This window comes from the organism of the source record quoted next, unplaced genomic scaffold (assembly GCF_019419815.1).
Source record: "Pyrus x bretschneideri cultivar Hongxiangsu unplaced genomic scaffold, Pyrus_bretschneideri_v1 Contig6, whole genome shotgun sequence".
Taxonomy (NCBI): domain Eukaryota; kingdom Viridiplantae; phylum Streptophyta; class Magnoliopsida; order Rosales; family Rosaceae; genus Pyrus; species Pyrus x bretschneideri.
Genome location: NW_025999798.1, coordinates 9,608,509 through 9,627,944, shown reverse-complemented (window position 1 = coordinate 9,627,944; position 19,436 = coordinate 9,608,509). Strand labels below are relative to the sequence as shown.

At 36.4% G+C, this 19,436-nt stretch overlaps 2 protein-coding genes across 5 annotated transcripts; both read left to right on the top strand.

The window, feature by feature from the left end:
* Positions 1 to 4,014: 4,014 nt before the first annotated feature.
* On the top strand, positions 4,015 to 10,104 carry LOC103934160 (probable aspartic proteinase GIP2). The gene is given in 6 exon segments (XM_048571669.1): positions 4,015 to 4,116; positions 4,118 to 4,378; positions 4,380 to 4,432; positions 4,434 to 4,581; positions 9,350 to 9,497; positions 9,500 to 10,104. Coding segments are annotated over 6 exon segments (1,317 nt in total).
* A 4,079-nt stretch (positions 10,105 to 14,183) lies between these two features.
* Positions 14,184 to 18,263, top strand: LOC103934161 (dual specificity protein phosphatase 1). Of its 4 annotated transcripts, none has more exons than XM_048572241.1 (6): positions 14,184 to 14,379; positions 15,057 to 15,207; positions 15,320 to 15,455; positions 15,927 to 16,047; positions 16,488 to 16,633; positions 17,976 to 18,263. In XM_048572241.1, the coding sequence occupies exons 2-6, from the start codon at positions 15,100 to 15,102 to the stop codon at positions 17,993 to 17,995; spliced, it is 531 nt and encodes a 176-aa protein (XP_048428198.1). In that variant the 5' UTR covers positions 14,184 to 14,379; positions 15,057 to 15,099; the 3' UTR covers positions 17,996 to 18,263. The 4 variants fall into 4 exon arrangements, with proteins under 4 accessions (XP_048428198.1, XP_009342161.1, XP_009342162.1 ...); XM_009343886.3 differs by having other exon boundaries at positions 14,185 to 14,379; positions 17,998 to 18,263; XM_009343887.3 differs by having other exon boundaries at positions 14,186 to 14,379; positions 18,001 to 18,263.
* The last annotated feature ends 1,173 nt before the right edge of the window (positions 18,264 to 19,436 follow it).

Here is a 19,436-nt window from a genome sequence, read left to right as displayed (position 1 = left end):
TCGTCGACACAAACACTGCCACTAAAACCTAAAGGGACAAAAAATAAGGGCGAGTGGGCCTAAAAATAAAGCTTTGTAAAAATCTTTTTAAAAACATAATAACCCCTCGCCGTAAAACAAGTATAGTTTCCAAATATAACATACTATGTATAGTATGAAAATACTTACCATAGCCAACAATATCTCAATGATGCAATACATCACAAACTTTCGTAAATAAACACATGACATCCGTAATCACATAATCTTGCATAAGCAAACATATTATATTGAGTGCTCATCGACACATGCTGACACACGAGTTCATGTAGAGGTATTCTGACATGAACAAGACTAGGTGCAATAATGATTTACGCTATAATATTATAATCACGTGTAGACTAGCGCTACACGCATCACATACGAGTCTTAATTGCCTATAGCAATCTCGGACAAGATTGGCACCTACAATGGATCCAAAGTGAGCGTACAGTGCAGTGTGAACATACACGTGAAAAACTACCCCTGGCCCCGGACGAGTACTAACATCGACGCAGCACACGATGAGCAGATCACGTAACTATGGACATGCCATAGTGATTCGATAAATTGATAATTCTAATCAATGCAATGATATTCATGACCATAAATCTAATTAAGGCATCAATAATAATACGCATACATGTGCATCACGTAAGACGTAGCATAATTTCATAAATTCCGTTAATACTCTAATTTTTATAAACATTAATCTAATATAAGCGTAATCTGGAAAGTTCTTTATCAAATACATAAATAAAAACTAGGCAAATATGTAATATTTAAAAATAAAGACCCACTCACAGATACTTGCAAGGTTGCAGCCGTTCGAACTAGGAAAGTCGGAGTCTCCGATAGTAATTGCACCTAAGCATAATATTGGGACCCATTACTAAAACTCAACTAAAGCGATTAAAGTTGGAAAAACAGAGTGCAGATTTGGAATCAGGGCGTTGAAATACCTTAAGAAGGGTCCCGAACAATTTTCGTAAAAAGTCAACGAAAAGTCAACGATCAATGGTCAACCGTAAAAAGTCAACTGGACGTCGAGCTGGTCAACTATGTTAAAACTTCAGAATTTCACTAAATGGATGTCAAAAATGGACTTGGGGCATCAAAATTAGCCTAGGAGGTTTTCTGAGAAAATTTCATAAAAGTCAACACAAAGAATATATTTTAAATAATATTCAAAGAATATTCCAGATCCATTTTTGGAAATGGGCTGGACCAGGTCAACAACCCAAAGGTTTGGGCTGGATTTTGGCTTGGGCCCTTTTTTTTTCCTCTGGTCGGGTTGACCTGTTTGGGCTTGCAGGTCGGCTGGACCCAACGAAGCAGGCTGGATTTGGGAAATTTGGTCATGAAAATTCCCCTGCTCTGTTTTGGGTTCAAAACTCAATCATTTTCAGCATATATTATATGGATTTGAAGCTAAGAACATGATGGATAGGAATATACCAACAAAAGGTTAAGCCGTGATCATAGACGGACGGAAAAGGTCTGCAAAGCTCCCCAAGTTCTGCCAAAAAACTGGAAAATCTATCATTGTCATTTTTGCAACCCAAGCTCACCAAAACAAGCATGCCGACTTAGAAATCAAACTAAACATCAAAAAGGAAAAGAAAAGATGAACCCCAAAGCTTACCTAGGTCGTGAATGACGAAGATCTCACTAGGAAAACCTTTGAGTTCGTACAAAGGTCGAGAGTCCTCAAGTTTGGTTCCATATGTGTTTCTATCCTCATTTCAGGGCCTAAAAATAATGTAGTGGTGGTGATTTGATGAGGTGAAGACTTGTCGGGGAAATATGGTGAGTGGTGTTAGCAGGTATTTTTGCACTTGCAGAGAGAGATATATACAAGCGAGAGAGCTGAGGGAGAAACGGGGAGAGTTAGAGAGAGAAAGAGAGAGAGAAACTCAGGTGGTGGTTTGGCAAAGCTCGTCGGAGAAGATAGTGTGTGGTGGCAGTGGTGTTGTCGCTGATGTTGCAGATGAAAGACTCAGGAGAGGTGAGGGAGAAGTGAGGGAGAAGAAAGAGAGCATCCAAGATAGTTGGGAGAGAAGGCCATGCATAAAAGAGGGAGAGGTGAGTTTGGTGTGATTATGGGTCCCAAGGCTTGAAAAATAATAAAATATTAAAATATCCAACCAGAAAACATTAAAATAATCAAATATCCAAAATTCAAATTTCATAAAACACCCCCAAGTTCCATAGTAACGTAAATTTTCGTTGTAACTCCAATTTCGATTCCGCTTGTGCCTACGTGCTTATACCGTCAAGAACTTTGAGAACGATAACATAATAGTTCTTACCCGTAGCGAAATGACGGTCAACAAAAGTCAACAATCTCGCCTCTAGGGGCATTTTCACCAATTCACTCCTTTAAAATGAATAAAATCGTAACATTAGAGACGGACTGTTACATTAACCCACTAACTCTATGTAGACTAAAATTGTAAATTAAACGATGTGTCACAAATAAGGAACAAAGACGTTAATCAACACTTATGTAATAATCCAATCATCAACTTTCATGTCATTTAGTTTACAAAACTCTGTCTACAAATTTAGTCTCCCTAGCATTACCCTTTTAATTTTATATCGATTATTTTTATCACTTAGCATGCTTTTTTATTTCAGTTTTATTTTTTGGGTGAAGTGTCGATTTAGTCTTTGAACTGTCACTTTAGTAAAAATTGTCCCAGAATTACTTTTTCAGTAAAGTAAGTCCCTAAATTCATTAAAATTACTAATTTCATCCCTACTATTATATTCAAAGCTATTTTATCCAATGTTTCATCAACTTAAGTAACTTGACACACTTTAGAGTGTAATACCGTCTTTTTATCGCCTATAAGCCATTAACGTTTCATACGGGTTGCGAATCTAAAGTCTAATTTACCCTTCAAAGTTAACTCCATACACTATTTGTTTTTTGTGAAAAATTACCAATCTACCCTCCAATGTGTATTACATGCAAGCAACGTGATTTAAATTGATGAAAAATTGAATATAGTAGCTTTGAATCTAATATTAGGGATGTAATTGGCATATTTTTATAATTCAATGACTAATTTTTCTGAAAATATAGTTTAGCAACCTAATTTTCACTCAAATGATAATTCAGATAGTAAATTGACAGTTCACCCTTTATTTTTTATTGCATGATACTCACAAATGTTATAAAAATGCTATTAAGGCAGTTTTGAAGAAGAAATCACTATTTGACAGCATTTTCAATAAGGGGTTTATAGCCAATAAATCAATGCTATTAAAGAGGGTGGTTGTGAAGTATAACTTTTAAGAAGAACAATAACATAATTTCAAAGAAACCAATAACATAAATGAATGCTATTAAAGAGGGTTGTTGTGTAGTTTAACTATTGATAGATTACCGTGGGTTTAGCTAGCATATCCTAAGTCGCCATTTTTGACAAATGCTGGTTATAGGTTTTTAGTTTGGGAGCATTTTTGTTCACCACCATAACTATTGTGTATGCTAATCATACATCTAATTATCTGACATGTGTCATTTCACCTAACTCTAATTAACTTTCACATTAAATGTTATTTTTTTCAATTTTGCAAAAATTAACCAAAGTTAAGTGAAAAGATAAGTGACAAATGACTGTGTATGGTAAACACGCACCCATAGTTTATGTTGGTGAGCAAAACTGCTACCTTCTAGTTTTTGTTTAATATAAAATACTATTTCCACTTAGTATTACGTTCTAGTGGTATTTTTCTTCACTTGTAAGTGAGAGGTCTTAAGTTTAATTCTCACCAAAGACAAAGTTAAACCACATTATTATGGTAAGCTTATTATAAAGCTTAGCCTACTCCCCACCTTAGTGTTGACTATCGTTTGTTCGAAAAAAATAATAAAAAAGACTTGTTTTTTGGTCAATGATATTCATATACTTCCAAATCCTATAAATTGCTGGCAATGTTTTCCTACTTCTTCTACCATCTCTATCAATTGTCAGCAATCCAACAATGGCTTCCTCCCTATTTCATTGCTTTCTCTTTTGTTCACTACTCTTCCTCACCATTAGTACCCCCTCACTTGCCTAAACCTTATCTTTTATTCCAAAAACCCCTTGTTCTTCCAGTAGCAAAAGATTCCTCTACTCTCCAATACCTCACCACCTTCAGCCAAGGAACCCCTCTTGTCCCCATAAAACTCATTATCGATCTTAGTGGTCAGTACATTTGGGTAGACTGTAAAAAAGACTACATCTTTTCCACCTACAAGTCTGCTTGTTGCAACTCTGCCCAATGCTCACTCTCCAACTCCAAGGCTTATGTTATATGTTATTCCCCTAAGCCTACAAGCTACAACAACATATGCCATCTCTCCCCCTAACAACACCGTCACCCGCACCTCCACCAGCAGTGAACTTGGTGAAGACATTGTCCCTCCAATCCACTAATGGTTCAAATCCAGGTAAGCTGGTCTCTGTCGCCAACCTACTTTTCACTTGTGGTGCCACATTTCTGTTGAAATACCTAGCAAGTGACGTTAAGGGCATGGCTAGCCTCGGTAGGGATAAAATAGGGCTGGTAGCTGGATTCCAGGTGCATTGCAGCTAAACAAAGGAAAAAGAAGTTGAAGGTCAAAATGCCTAAGTGTTAGACTAGTTGGCATTCAAATATTGTAATGAACAGACAAGATTAAAACATCTCAATGGTGTGTATCTTGCTACCTATCTAGTTTGTTAGAAGTTAAGTGAAAACATGTGAGGTGCATGTGATCATAGTCACAGTGCAAGTGTGTGTGTAAGGGTAGCAATAGTTATAAACCCCTAATTATATGTCAACTTTTGTGGATCGAATCCAACATAGATTCAAGGAGCAACGAACTTCGTTTCTCCTGAAAGTTCATCTTTGTTATTTTTTCTTCAAATCCATTTTCAATTACTAGTTGAATTGATTACAAATTGATAAAGAAATTTAGCTCAAAAGTAGCTCAAACACTAACATGACCTCAAAGCCAGGTTCAATTTGAATCTAGGAGTGATTTGTGAGTGCTCATTTGGGTTTTCAACGAAGAACTCAGAAGCATAAAAATGGCTGGATCTAACACCACTCTTCATGCACCAATATTCACTAGAGTCAGTTATGAATTCTGGTGTATCAGAATGAAAACAATTTTCAAGTCTCATAATCTGTGGAGCTTTGTTGAAAATGGCTTCACATTATCGAATGAAGGGAATGAGACGGATGAGAAGCAAGTTCTCACTGATCAGGATCTCATCTACAGAGATGCAAAGGCATTGGGACTAATCCAAGGAGCTGTGAGTGATGAGATCTTTCCCAGAATTGCAAACCAAGAAACTGCAAATGATGCTTAGGATGTTCTTAAGCAAGAATTCAAGGGTGATACCAAGTCATGATTGTGAAATTACAAGGTATTCACCATGATTTTGAATATGCTAAGATGAGAAATAATGAATCTCTCTTTAATTATCTAGCTAGATTATCTGGTCTTATGAATAAGATGAAGATGTTTGGTGAAACCTTGCCAAACAATAGACTAATTGAGAAAATGCTAATTAGTTTAACTCCTACATATGATAACATTGTTTCTGTCATTGAGGGGACTAAGAAATTAGATGAGATTGATCCAAATGAAGTTGTTACAACTCTGAAATGATTTAAGTAGAGATTGAAAAGACATACTGAAGATGAGGAAGTGAGTGATAAGGCATTTAGCATTTTTAGTATCCAAAACAAAAGTGAATCACAAACCACTGGATACAAAAGGAAGAAACCTTTCAAATTTAAAGATAAGAACATTGATTTAAGGCTAATGATAGGCCTCAATATGTTGCCAAATTGTGGTTTAACAATGAGAACACAAAGGAGGCATGTAAAATCTGTGGGAATATAAACTATGGTGAATGCAGATTTAAGGAAAAACCTAAGTGTCACAACTGTGGCAGATTTAATCATTTTTCCAGAGATTGCAAAAGCAAACCAGTTCAACAAGTTCAAGTGGCATAACAAATGGAGAAGGAAACCTCTATGTTCTTTGCTTGTAATGCTCTGTAATAGTCAAAAGTGAGCATGTTTGGTATATTGACAGTGGATGCAGCAATCACATGAGTTTATGTTGATTAATCTGGACAGAAGTATCTCAACAAGAATCAAAATGGGGAATGGACAAATTGTTCGTGCTAGTGGAAAAGGAACTTTGGTGATTGAAACCAATAAGGGTACCAGACACATCAAAGAAGTAACGTTTGTGCCAGGACTGGATGAAAATCTCCTAAGTGTGGGACAAATGATGCAGCGTGGCTATTTCTTATCATTTAGAGATGATCAGGTTGCAATCTTTGAAGATAGGAGCTTGGAGAGTCATGTTGTTACAGTACAAATGGCTGGTAATAGGTGATTCCCACTACTCATCAAGGATATAAATGGTTCTGCACTAAAAGCTAGCATTGAGGGTGATGTTTGGGAATGGCACAAAAAGGCTGGGGCATTTGAATTTTAACAGCTTGCAACTATTGTCTGATAAGCAAACAGATACTTCTTAACTTTCGTTGATGATACAACCAGAATGTGTTGGTCATATCTTCTGAATCACAAATCAGAAGTGTTCAAAGTGTTCAAGAAATTCAAAGCCATGGTTAAATTGCAAAGTGGCTACAAAATTTTAAAGTTAAGAAGTGACAAAGGTGAAAAGTACAAATCTCATGAATTTAATCAATTCTATGAAGATTTGGAACTTGAGAAAGTTGACAATGGCTTATTCCCCACAGCAAAATGGTGTTGCTGAGAGGAATAACAAAACCATTGTTGAAATGGCTAAGAGTATGCTTCATGACAAGCATTTGCCCTTTGAGTTCTGGGGACAAGCTGTTAACACAGTTGTGTACTTCCTCAATAAGTGTCCAACCAAGGTTGTGGAACACAAAGCTCCATTTGAAATAGCAGGAAGTTAGGCATCCAACATTTAAAAGTGTTTGGGTATATCTATTATGGTCACATGCCCAGACAATTAAGACAGAAACTTGATGAATCCTCTATGAAATGAATATTTGTTGGATATAGGAAAATGGAGAAAGGATACACGATCTACAATTTGAGTACTAAGAAGATCATTATGTCAAGGAGTGTTGTATTTGATGAAAAAGGTACTTGGAATTGGAATGCGAAATATTGTGATAAGCTATCATTTCTTGTAAATCTTAATCTACCTGAGATTGAACATGGCATTCAACTAGAAGGGAGTAAGTGTGTAACACATGAATTCTCTGATTCTTAAATTGAGAGTGGTGAGTTAAGGACAGCTAAAGCCACACCAGTCAAAGAGAGATCACTGAGTGAAACTTATGCTAGATGTAATGTAAACATGATTGAACCAGAGAATTTCACTGATGCTGACACTGATGTAGCTTAGAAGAAAGCAATGGATGCTGAAATTAAGATGATAGAGAAAAACAAGACTTGGGAATTAGTTGATAGACCATTAGGCAAACCTATTGTTGGAGTGAAGTAGATATACAATACCAAATTGAATCTGTATGGGACAATTCAGAAGGAGAAGTCAAGACTTGTTGCCTAGGGTTATACATAGAAACCTGGTATTGATTTCAATGAAACATTTGCTCTGTTGTAAGATTGGATACCATAAGGACTTTCATAGCCTAAGCAGCTAAAAAAAAGTGGAAGCTATTTAAACTTGATTTGAAATCAGCTTTTCTTAATGAAGTGTTGTAAGAGGAGGTTTACATTGATCAACCTGAGGGATTTGTCATGCAAGATGCAAAGGACAAAGTCTATAAATTGAAGAATGCCTTATATGGGTTAAAACATGCCCCCAGGGCATGGTATAAAGATATTGATACTCATTTGCACAACTGTGGATTCACCAGAAGTCCAAGTGAAGCAACCTTGTATATGAAGTCAAGGGGAGAAAGTGAATGCATCATTGTCTCTATCTATGTAGATGACATTACCCTACACAAGTAGCAGCAATGAGTTACTAGAAGAGTTCAAGGTTGACATGATGAACATATATGAAATGACATATTTGGGATTGTTATATCACTTCCTTGGCATGGGAATTCTTCAATCTGAATCTGGGATCTTCATTAATCAAAGAAAATATACAGTCAGCTTGCTGCAGAAATTTGGATTGAAAGATTGCAAACCTATTAGCACTCCACTGGTGATAAGTGACAAACTTAAGAAATATGATGAATATGAGATAACATATGAGAATGTATATAGGCAATTGGTTGGGAGTCTATTGTACTTAACTACAACATGACCAGACATTGTGTTTGCAGCTAGCCTACCTAAATTCATGCATGGACCTTCAAACAAGCATTTGGGAGCAGCAAATAGGGTTCTCAGATATATACAAGGCATATTGGAATATGGGATTGAGTATAAGAAGGGCAAAGAATCAATTCTCATAGGCTATTATGACAGTGATTAGAGTGATGATGAAACTAATATGAAAAGCACATCTGGATATGTTTTCTCATTTAGAAGTAGGGTTTTCTTTTGGGCCTTGGTTAAACAACATAGTGTAGCTCTGTCAATAGCTGAAGCCGAGTACATGAGTGCAACTGAAGCAACCACTCAAGCTGTGTGGTTAAGGTTTGTGCTTTAAGATTTTAAAGGATAGCAAATTGAAGCTACTCCTTGTTACTATAACAATATATCTGCCATTACTATGACAACAAATCCAATGTTTCATCAGAGAACAAAGCACATTGGAAGAAGGTATCATGACATTTGAGAAGCATTGCAATCAAACATCATCAAGCTAATCTATTACAAATTAGAATATCAACTTGCTGATATTTTCACTAAGGCATTTCCCAAAGATCAATTCTGCATACTTAGAGAGAAGCTTGGAGTTAAACCAGCTGCCAGCTTAAAATGGAGTGTTGGTGAATAAGCATGGCAACTAGATTCTAGGTGCATTGCAGCTGAAGAAAGGAAGAAGAAGTTGAAGGTCGAAATACCTAAGTGTTAGAGTAGTTAGTATTCAAATAATGTAATGAACGGACAAGATTAAAACACCTCAATAGTGTGTATTTTGCCACGTGTTTAGTTTGTTAGAAGTTAAGTGAAAAAAATGTGAGGTGCATGTGATCATAATCACGATGTAAGTGTGTGTGTAAGGGTAGCAACGGCTATAAACCCCTCATTGTATGTCGACTTTTGTGGATCGAATCAAACGTAGGTTCAAAGAGCAACAAACTCCATTTCTCTCTAAAGTTCATCTCTGATATTTCTTCTTCAAATCCATTTTCAATTACTTGTTGAATTGATTACAAATTGATAGAGAAATTTAGCTCAAAAGTAGCTCAAACACTAACATCCCTCACAATTCACTTCCGCCTTTAGCTTCAGCCAAAAATTTGCAATTTGTTTGAGCTCTTCATCGAGTTCTTACGGCGTTGTAATCTTAGGGGATGGGCCTTATTCTCTCATTCCCAATATTGAGGTGTCTAAGTCACTTTCACTCCATTGATGATCAACCCTATCATCACAGCCCCTTCTTATTTCGTAGGCGAGCCTTCGGTGGAGTACTTCATCAATGTGAAGTCGACTAAGATCAACCAAAAAGTTGTTGCTTTGAATACTTCAATGATGGCCATTGACAATGAAGGGTATGGCGGCACAAAGATTAGCATGGTGAATCCTTACAAAGTTTTGGAGATCTCAATCTACAACGCCGTGGTGAATACATTTGTGAAAGAAGTTGCTAACATCCCAAGAGTGAAACCAGTAACGCCTTTCAAAGCATGCTTCAGTTCGAAGAACATTGGTGTTACAAGGGTTGGGCCTGCAGTGCCTCAAATTGATCTCGTGTTGCAGAGCGAGAATGTGTATTGGACAATGTTCAGAGCAAATTCAATGGTGTATGTGAGCAATGATGTCTTATGTTTAGGGTTTGTGGATGGTGGTGAGAGGATGACTTTTATTGTGATTGGAGGGAACTAGTTGGAGGACAATCTTCTGCAGTTTGATCTGGCTACTTCTAGGCTTGGGTTCAGCTCCTCACTTTTGTTCAGACGTACAACTTGTGCGAACTTCAACTTCACTTCTAATGCTTAAAAGTTAGAGGACATTATTTGGTTGATGATTCAATAATTATTATTTGGAATTGACTTTTGTTTTTACATGGTGAATAAAAATGGTTGTTTTGATTATTAATGGTTTTGATGTAACCTTTCATTGATGACATTTTATGAGGAAACTTCATGTGAAATCTCGTCCCCGGAATTTCACTATTGACTACATATTTTCGTTATTAAATTTCGTATTTTGGGTTACATTTTTTTTTTGTTAATTTTTAATTCTGTAAATTTTAGGAATTTAATCGAATAGTTATTGGGTTTGAATTTTTGTAATTAATCTTTAAAATTCGTTGACCTTTCAAGATCACAATTAATGTTTTCAAATAGATCTCGAAACCACAAACGGATAGACGAAAGCTGTTTGTGAATCCGGGTTTTAACGGTAGAGTTACGGACATTTGAAGTCGTTTTACTAAACTATAGATTTTAAATTAATTAAAACTCCCACCATGTGAGAATGGTAACCAATCAAAGGTGAGGACCGGCCCAATCAGGTACAAGTTTAAGGGGCCAATCAAAAGTGAGGGAGGGGAAGAAGGACCAATCAGGAAGAAAGAGAAATGACCATCCCTTCCCGTCGACCCATGTACCCGCAGCCAGCCCAACTTGAAATTCACATATCCACTACCTGCAACCTCTTCCACGACCTCCCCTCTACCATTCCTACCCAAGATTGAAGGGTTTTAGGTCCAAATTCGCGAGGAACTTCACCAGAGCACTTGAGGTACTCGACAACGATTCTGCTGTTTCGGTGAGTTGCACCACCCGCCACCACCCTTATTCAACTCCCCTTGGACCCAGGAATAAGACCCAACCAATTGTAGGGGCATCGAAATACTGAGGAAGGAGAATCGAAGCTCACTCATTCTAAGGTTTCTGATGAGTGCGAGCCAATTTAGGTCTTTTTCAGCCAAATTGGACTTGGCCACATGTGTAAAATTTGCTTTACTCATTAAGATCTTCATTTTGCTAAAATTTGGTAATTTTTGAAAATAGTTGAATTTTCCGCTGAGTCGGGGCGGTCAGCCGCCACATGCGGGGACACGTGGGCTGAAACCCCACCTAACCTTCCTAGACTAATTTGGATGCCATGATTCCATATGTAACGTCCGATTGACAAAATTTCATCGTATGACTATAGTTTTGATAGAGACTACCACTTGGTCATTATATGAATTAACGATCTGACAGTTGGATTCGCACCAAACATAGATACGTAATAATACATAATATTTAAGTACATTAGGAACTTACGGATCGGGAATCCGAGATACGGATCTTCCCGAATTTGATTTCTAAGTTGTAAAATCAAATGTTGCCGCTACTTGAATTTGCGATTGGCGGAGATGCAACCGTTGGATCGTAATAAAATTTTTGTATGTCGTTCTATGAGTAAAGAGGACTGTAGGAAGTTACAGATCCAAAATTCGATGTGTGGATCTTCCAGATTGAATTGCTAGGGTTGTAGACCCAACAGTTGACCTTTGACCTATAGTTGACTTTTGATCAATGGTTCCCGAATTCATCTAGCATGTCCTAGATGACGTGTACAAGCTACGATTACGTGTTCTATTGATAAAATCATGAGATGTGATTTGATATTGTTCTAGGAGACGATTGTTTGTGACACCTCGATATTTGTGCTAGGGAGTTGTAGTGCGGACTCCAGGTGAGTGACTTTAATATATATGATATGGTTATTACCCTGTTTTTGTATTTAGCATCTTTATGGATATGACTTGGTTTTCTAAATGTGATTTTTAATAATTAGCCATCGATCTATTATTACAAAATGTGTTCTGACTTGTGTGTTGGAAATGTTTGTGAAATGTTATTTGAAATGCATGTTGGATTGTCTGTTAAGTGTGAGGGCTAGAAGTAGACCGTTAACCCATTGTCATGGGGGATTCGTTACTTCAATATTGTTTCATTTCTCACTTCGTTGATATGTTCCAAATTTATATTTGTGTTTGTTTCACATCCCGTTTCATTGATTCATTTCTCGTTTCGTTAATTGTTCTAAATTGTGTAATTTGTGCTTTGTTTCATTTCTTGTTTCGTTGAGCCTTGTTAATTGAGTAACTTGGTTCATGTTTGTTTCTTCGAGTCGTTGATATGTCCCTTGTCCTTCCTCTCAGTTCTATTAAGTGATCCAAAACTGGGTTTCTGCTGGGGTACCATTAAGAGGTCCGAAATCCCTCATGATCCGCGATTCCGTTAAGTGATCCGGAATCGTATCTTATCGTGGATTCATTGAGTGGTCCAATATCCATTGTACTCCTCGATTTCGTTGAGTGGTCCGGAATCGTATCTTGGTTTGGATTCCATTGAGTGGTCCAGAATCCCGCTTGGTATTTTGTTTCCGTTGAGTGGTCCGGAACCCGATGTTGGATTTCATTGAGTGGTTTGAAATCCCATTTTCAGAGATGTAGGCTTCAGCCAAACTGTGTTGCTCTAGCCCTGCATTTGGCATATTGCATGAGTTATTGATTGATAACCTTGTGTTTGATTTTAGACAGGCTGATGGATGTCTGCGTGACTCCTTTGAGATTTTCAATGGTTTATTTACGATATTATTAAGTATGATTTTATATATTCGATGTTTATAAACTGTGATTGATGGATGATTTTTAATATTATCACATACGTTGCATTATTGTCACTCACACAAGCTTCGCGGCTTATCTGGGTTGTTGTTTGCCCGGTGCACCATTCCCATGGTGTAGGGGCGATTGTGCAGGTTTTAGTAGATACGAGGAGCTTTGGGGTAGCAGAGAGAGTCCATGAAGTGTTAGGTTACCCCTATACTTTCCTTAAAAAGATGTGATTATTGTTATTTTCAGTTCAGTTTGTATTTCCTGGCATCCCCTTACAATCTACCGTCACGTGTCGATTTCAAGCATATCTCGGGATCGGGGCATGACACTTCAAGAGTTCTTCAATGTAACCTCAAATTTTATATGAGATTTTTCAGATATTTGCATGCTTCTGCAATTGCAATTATCTTGAAGAAAAGTTTGTCTCATAGCCAAACAATGCAACACTAATTAACTTTTTATCCGAACTTATTTGCCAAACTAATGTGGCACATCATATTCAGTCCTCCTCAATCCATACAATTAGTCACCCCAACCCAAAAAAATAGAAAAAGAAAAAGAAATTATTAAAAATGATCTGAAGTTAAATTTTAATCATTGAACGAAATAAAATTAAACAATGGCAACATACTAATCAAATTTTGAAAAAACGACAATTAAAATTTGATGACATTAAAAAGCTAAACCATTTCAATAACTAAGATTTGAAAAATAATCGTCTCAATCAATTTTTAGAAGAGTAAACTTAATACAAATCTAATTTTCTAATCTTTAGTTCACTTTATTGGATTAGGTCAAATCAACTTATTTTAATTAGTTTTTTTTTTATTAAATTATGATCTATGTCATCACTTATTTTTGCTAAGATTCTAAAAGACGATAGGTGATAGTTGGGCGGCGAGTTAGGACCTAGCGCCTAGGCGGACTAGATAGATTTAAGTAAATTTATTATATTTTGTGTAAATAAGTGTCAGTTTATATTTGAAATATATATAACTTCATTATAAACTACAAAATAGAATGATATATATATTATGAAGTATTGGAACATAATGAAAACATGAAAAACATGCATATAAAGTGTTATTCATTTAAGTATTCAACAAGTCTCTTATAATTTATTAAAAAAATAAAATGCAAAATGAAAGTTATAGATTTTCTATTTAAGTGAGTCGCACCATAGGACTAGGCGGTCTAGGCATCCTTTCTTAATTTTCAAATGCCTAGGCATTAATCGGGACGGTCATCAACCGTCTAGCACCTAGGCAGAACCTAAGCGGCGCTAAACAGAAATGTTTAGAACAGTAATTTTTAGCATTATTTTTACTTTTTATAATCCATTATTATTTCTATCCCTTCGATTCGTATTTCAATTTTTTAATTGTGCTAATTAATTGATGTTGCAAATATTATATTTGTATACAAATACAGTAGTATGGATTTGTAAGAGGGAGAGTGTGAAGATGGGAATGACTTTCCAGAAACAGGCGACTTGGAATACAAACAGATCATCCGGGAAAAAATGAATATTAAATGAAAGATGAAAAACTAACTTTTATATGGGAGGGCGAAGAGAAACAGAGTGATCAAATGCGCGCGACAAGCAGACGCACTCCTTCTCGGATCCCAATTTTCCTACACTCGCAGCTTCTTCAGTGAGCCTTTTCTTCGATTTTCCTTTTTAATTCTCTCGTTTCTTTCCAATTCTTCAATCTTTGTCAATTATTTCTTTTTATTTTTTTAATTCCCACACACCACACCTGATCTAGATGTTTGTTCGTCCAATTTAATCTGAATTTTGTTCTTCTAGGGTTGTTGAACAAGTCAATGATCGGGGAAAGTTGCTCCCTTGAAAGCTAAATTCATAGTATTATTTATTTATTTTAATAGTAGAAGCAGCAATTCATATGGGTCAAATTGTTTATGGTGATTTGATTTGCTCCTATGGTTTGTTTAATTGATCATCGGTTCTTCACATCCGGGTTTACAGTCCAATGTTGAATCATCTCAAGAAAATGTGAGCTTTTTATTTTACTTCTTTTGGTACTTGATTTGCTTTGTCAAGATGGTATTTCAGAAATTAGTCAAAGTTCGTGTTTTGAGCCAGATTTAGCTTCTGTGTTATGTCATTGGGATCGGTTCTGGTCCGAATCTCGTATATTCTTTACCAACTTTTATTTTATCTGTTCTGTCAGTTAGTTAGTTAGTTAGTTATTGCTCCCCGGGTTTCTTTTCATTTGACCATGATGCAATATAAAGTTTAAACTGGGGAATCTATAGTTTGTTTGAAATTACATTTGCTCGGCTTATCATTCCGTTGTGTTCCTTGCAGGGGAGTAAGTGTCCAAGAGTGAGAAGTTTTCTTGTGATTAGCAATGGATCCGATAGACGAATCCTTCAAGAAACAAATTGCAACATTGTTGAGAGTTATACATGTGACAAGATGCTCTAAAGAGGACAATGTTCCATGCCAAATTGAAGAGGTAACTAGATTTTAATTTTACGATCAGTTTTTGGTCATTCACTCTGCATTTTTTCTACCGCCCTGCTTTCCGCAGCTAGGGTCACTTGTTTCTTGTTGTTTTAATTTTGCAGGGTCTCTTCTTGGGTTCTATTGGAGCTGCAAATAACAAGGACGAACTGAAAAACTTAAACATCACACACATTTTGACTGTGGCTAATTCTTTGGCACCTGCATATCCAAATGATTTTGTGTATAAGGTTATAAATGGTATGAATGTTGTTCCTCTGATATGGTGCAATTCGGTTGCTCATGTCATTTTGGTTTTTAAACTACCCTCCACATTTTGGGGATAATTTTACTTTAATTTATTGTCTCAGAGTTGATTGTTTCTTACACAGAGTCTTCTACTTGCATCTAACCATTTTTTTTTTTTTTTTATCTGAGATGATTGTTTAGTCGATCATAAGTGGTTTTCAAATGATTTTAGCATATATTATGTGAAATGCATAAGTAAATCTGTACATCGTTGGTGGTCTTCTTTCTTCTAGAATAGCATTGCACTGCAGTATGCAATCATGATTCTATACCCCAAGACCCCACCTTATCAAGTATTTAATGCCTTGGTTCTACAAGTGTTTAATTCATAATCATGATCATATTTGCTGTTTCAAGCCAAGGTGTGAGATAGTAGAACTGAATTCGTATTTATCTTTTGGTGCTGTTTCAAAATTGTGGTAGTTGCGGACAGAGTCTGCACAGATCTAAAACAGCACTTTGATGAGTGCATCGATTATATTGACGAAGCTACAAGATCTGGTGGTGGTGTGTTGGTTCATTGCTTTGTGGGAAGATCCAGAAGGTGATTTTATCTTCCAGTATAGGTTATTGCTTTCAGGTTGTCTTCTTCGCTGTCTTAATTTAAGTCATCGGTTAAGTGAATCCTTCAAATAAGGTTCTGTTGATCTCTTGGATGTAACATGGATAAGGAAATAATGTTTTAGCATAAATTTTCTACGATTTTGCATCTCTGTTATTAATATTAGAACAGAAATAAAATTTGGGCTTTCAATTGCTGTTTTTAACTAGTTAAAGGTCAAGAGTTAGGTAGTTTTGCCTAGGTTTTTTGTCATTCTAGGTCAGATCCAAGCTCTGTCCAATGTGCATCAATTCTAATAAGCCAAATCCAAACCATCTAATTTAGGAGATTTGTACAGCATAGAAGAAAATATACTTCCGAAGGAAACACTTTGCTTACTAATATTATTTGAATTTGGACTTTATTAATTGTTTTCCTTGCAGTGTGACTATTATTGTTGCATATCTGATGAAAAAGCATGGTATGAGCATATCTCAAGCTCTTGAACATGTGAAGAGCAGACGACCTCAAGCATCTCCTAATGCTGGTTTCATTTCACAACTGGAGAGCTTTGAAAGGTCTCTTTGTGGTGAGTCATTATTTTATTACTCATTTAATCCAACTAACGTTCATGAATTACCGGCTTAAGTAGCTGAAACAGTGTAGCATAGGCTTCATTTTACTGAAAGATCTCCTCCTTGGCCAAACCATAACATAACTTTTTCCTGCTGGCCTGAACTCCTGAATTTGAGCATATGGTTTATTCTAATTATATTGGTGTTGGCATTACATTAAAATCGCTGATGATTTTTAGGGGGCTAATTCTCACTACACTTAAAGAACGTTTTGAAGGAAATGCATCACAAAAGGGTAAGACAATGCACATATTGAGTGTAGCATGCAGATGTTGCGGCAAGATTTAAGCTAAAACTGATCTCATGTTAGTATATCTCTCACTGTGCCCCATTTCCATACAAATCCGGAAAAAATGTGTTAAACCTTCTGATCTGCCACAAATGGGACCCACTTGAGGATCCTCTGCATGACTTTTCCCATAAAAGACTATACAAGGCTTTTAATCTTAGTCCCTCAAAGAAATATAAAGGCCGATATAGTGCCACAGCTTTAATAATTTTTTTCCCTTAATTTTCCTTAGTCTTTGGCAGTGGAAGTCTCTTCCATTTTCCAGTCCCCTCCTTTCCACTCTTCCATGGCAGTCCATTGGGATCCTATACCCTCCCTCGTCAACACAGGTTCTTTCCCTTTGCCTTCCATCGTCCCACCCTGCGGATTTTGTGAAGAGACAAAGCCACCACCCACACCAAGCAAATATTTAAAAACTACAGCATACAAATTTGATTTGAACTCCGAAGGCATTTGTATTTAGGTTCTGCATTTCTTTTCCTAGAAGTATGGAGTATGATTAACGGGGATTTATGTTGAAATATTGATAGAGAAGAATATAATTAATTAAGTAATTTATGGTTTTTTAAAACTGCATACCTTTTGCTCTTGATAATCAAATGGTGGAAGGCCCATTTGGTTGATTAGGGAGAAAAACAAGGGCAATTAGAGGGTTCATGTCGAATTTGTCATTCTCCCCCTTTTCTAGTCGTCTGTGTTTCTGCGATTCTGGGATTTGAACACCACCAGTTGCAACCCCAAAAAATAATCCATGCTTGGGTTGTAAGAAGTGAGAAAAAATGAATTTTACGGGGCAAAGTGAGAACAAGTAAGAGTTTCAGGGGGACAGCCGTAAATAAGCCTAGAACTATTGTGCAAAAGTTTTGCCTTCAAAATCCATAGTTGTCACCTGAACTATGTGGTGTCAAGATCTAGGTTTTCTGCTTTTTAAGTAATGTTTGTGCATATTCTATGTGCCATGTTTATATATTTAGCACTGATGTTGGTTTGTTTGTGATTTGCTTTGGATATTCCTTTATATAACTGAAGCAGATGAAGAGAACAAGACAACGTAATGTACATGGTTGGCCTCCTGCGTTGAAGAACCTCGCTTGAATATATACGTTACCCAAATTAGATGAAATTTCGGTGGTATAGATAGAACTTTCACAGTTGTTAACTTGTTACAATAGAAAAGGATGTGTTATGGATTTAAAGTTGACTATGAATGATTAGGTTGTAAGAAATGTAATAAAATTCTTATTGCACCTCTGTATAAATCGTCGCGATATATATAGAATAGCAGACTGGTACTATCTCGTTGTGATGTTAGCAGGGATGCTAATTTGTACATAAATACCAATTAACAAATATAAACACCAAACAATGCTGTTTTGGCAAAACGTATGTATGATTCAAAGGAAAGGATGAGAGTGAATCGAAGGGAATTGAAAGGAAGAAAAATATAAGAACGCGATATCTTTTGTGCCAACACCTATTACCGTCGGAAGTTTTTCAAAACAAAGATATTAAAGAGGTGACGGGGTCAGAATTATTACAGTGATCAGTTGGATGGAAGCAGGATTTGAAAATTGAGAGAAGCAACAGGGGCGACTAGGTGGACCGATATCGAACGACCGGTCGGACCGATAAAACCTTGCAAGGTGAACAGTCGGAGCATGTTGAAGGACCGATTGAAGTTGTTTTGATATTCAAAATCTTCATATCTTTCCGAAGGTAGCTAGCATAAAAAAAACACTTCAGAAACATGTTCTACAAGCTAGAGATTGAATTCAAATGAAAAGACATTTTTCACATGAAATTGTGCCTCTTTATTGAAATGGTGCAAACCAAGTGCTATATGGTTATGAATGGTGGTGGTTGTTGAACCATTGCAGAAATGAGCACATATTAAACCTCTATTAATTGACGAGTCACGGACAAGTGCTATAAGAAAAAGTTTGTATTCTCAAGCCTTTTTTCATTGACAACCAAAGCACTAAGAACAAAATTATGCAGTTTATGTTTTTGGTTTAAAACATGAGTGTTCTTGTTATCTTTAGTGTGTTTCAGGTTTATTTTAGGAGTGTACAAACTTTTTACAAATAAAAGACGTACGGTCACATGATGCATTATATCCATAAGATTATTTCATAATTCTACTTTACACACAAGTTATGAGACCAATTAATTAAGCAAAATAGGCGTACGTATCTTGAAACAATCTTTCATCTTTCTTTAGCCATAACCCACCAGTCTCTTTACTATCCAATAAATACTATCAATTCTCAAACACTGCAGAAGGTTTGTGTCTAAATTTTAACCACTTAACTGGTATCAATGATATTGGCGGGAGATGGAAAGCTAGCTAGTAGCTGTGGAGCTAAAAATAATCAAGAGACGACATGTGGATTTTTTGGTAGAAAGGACAAAATTACCTTTGAGGAGCACCGGAATTCCCACGCGCGAGCAGCGGACAATCATCCTAC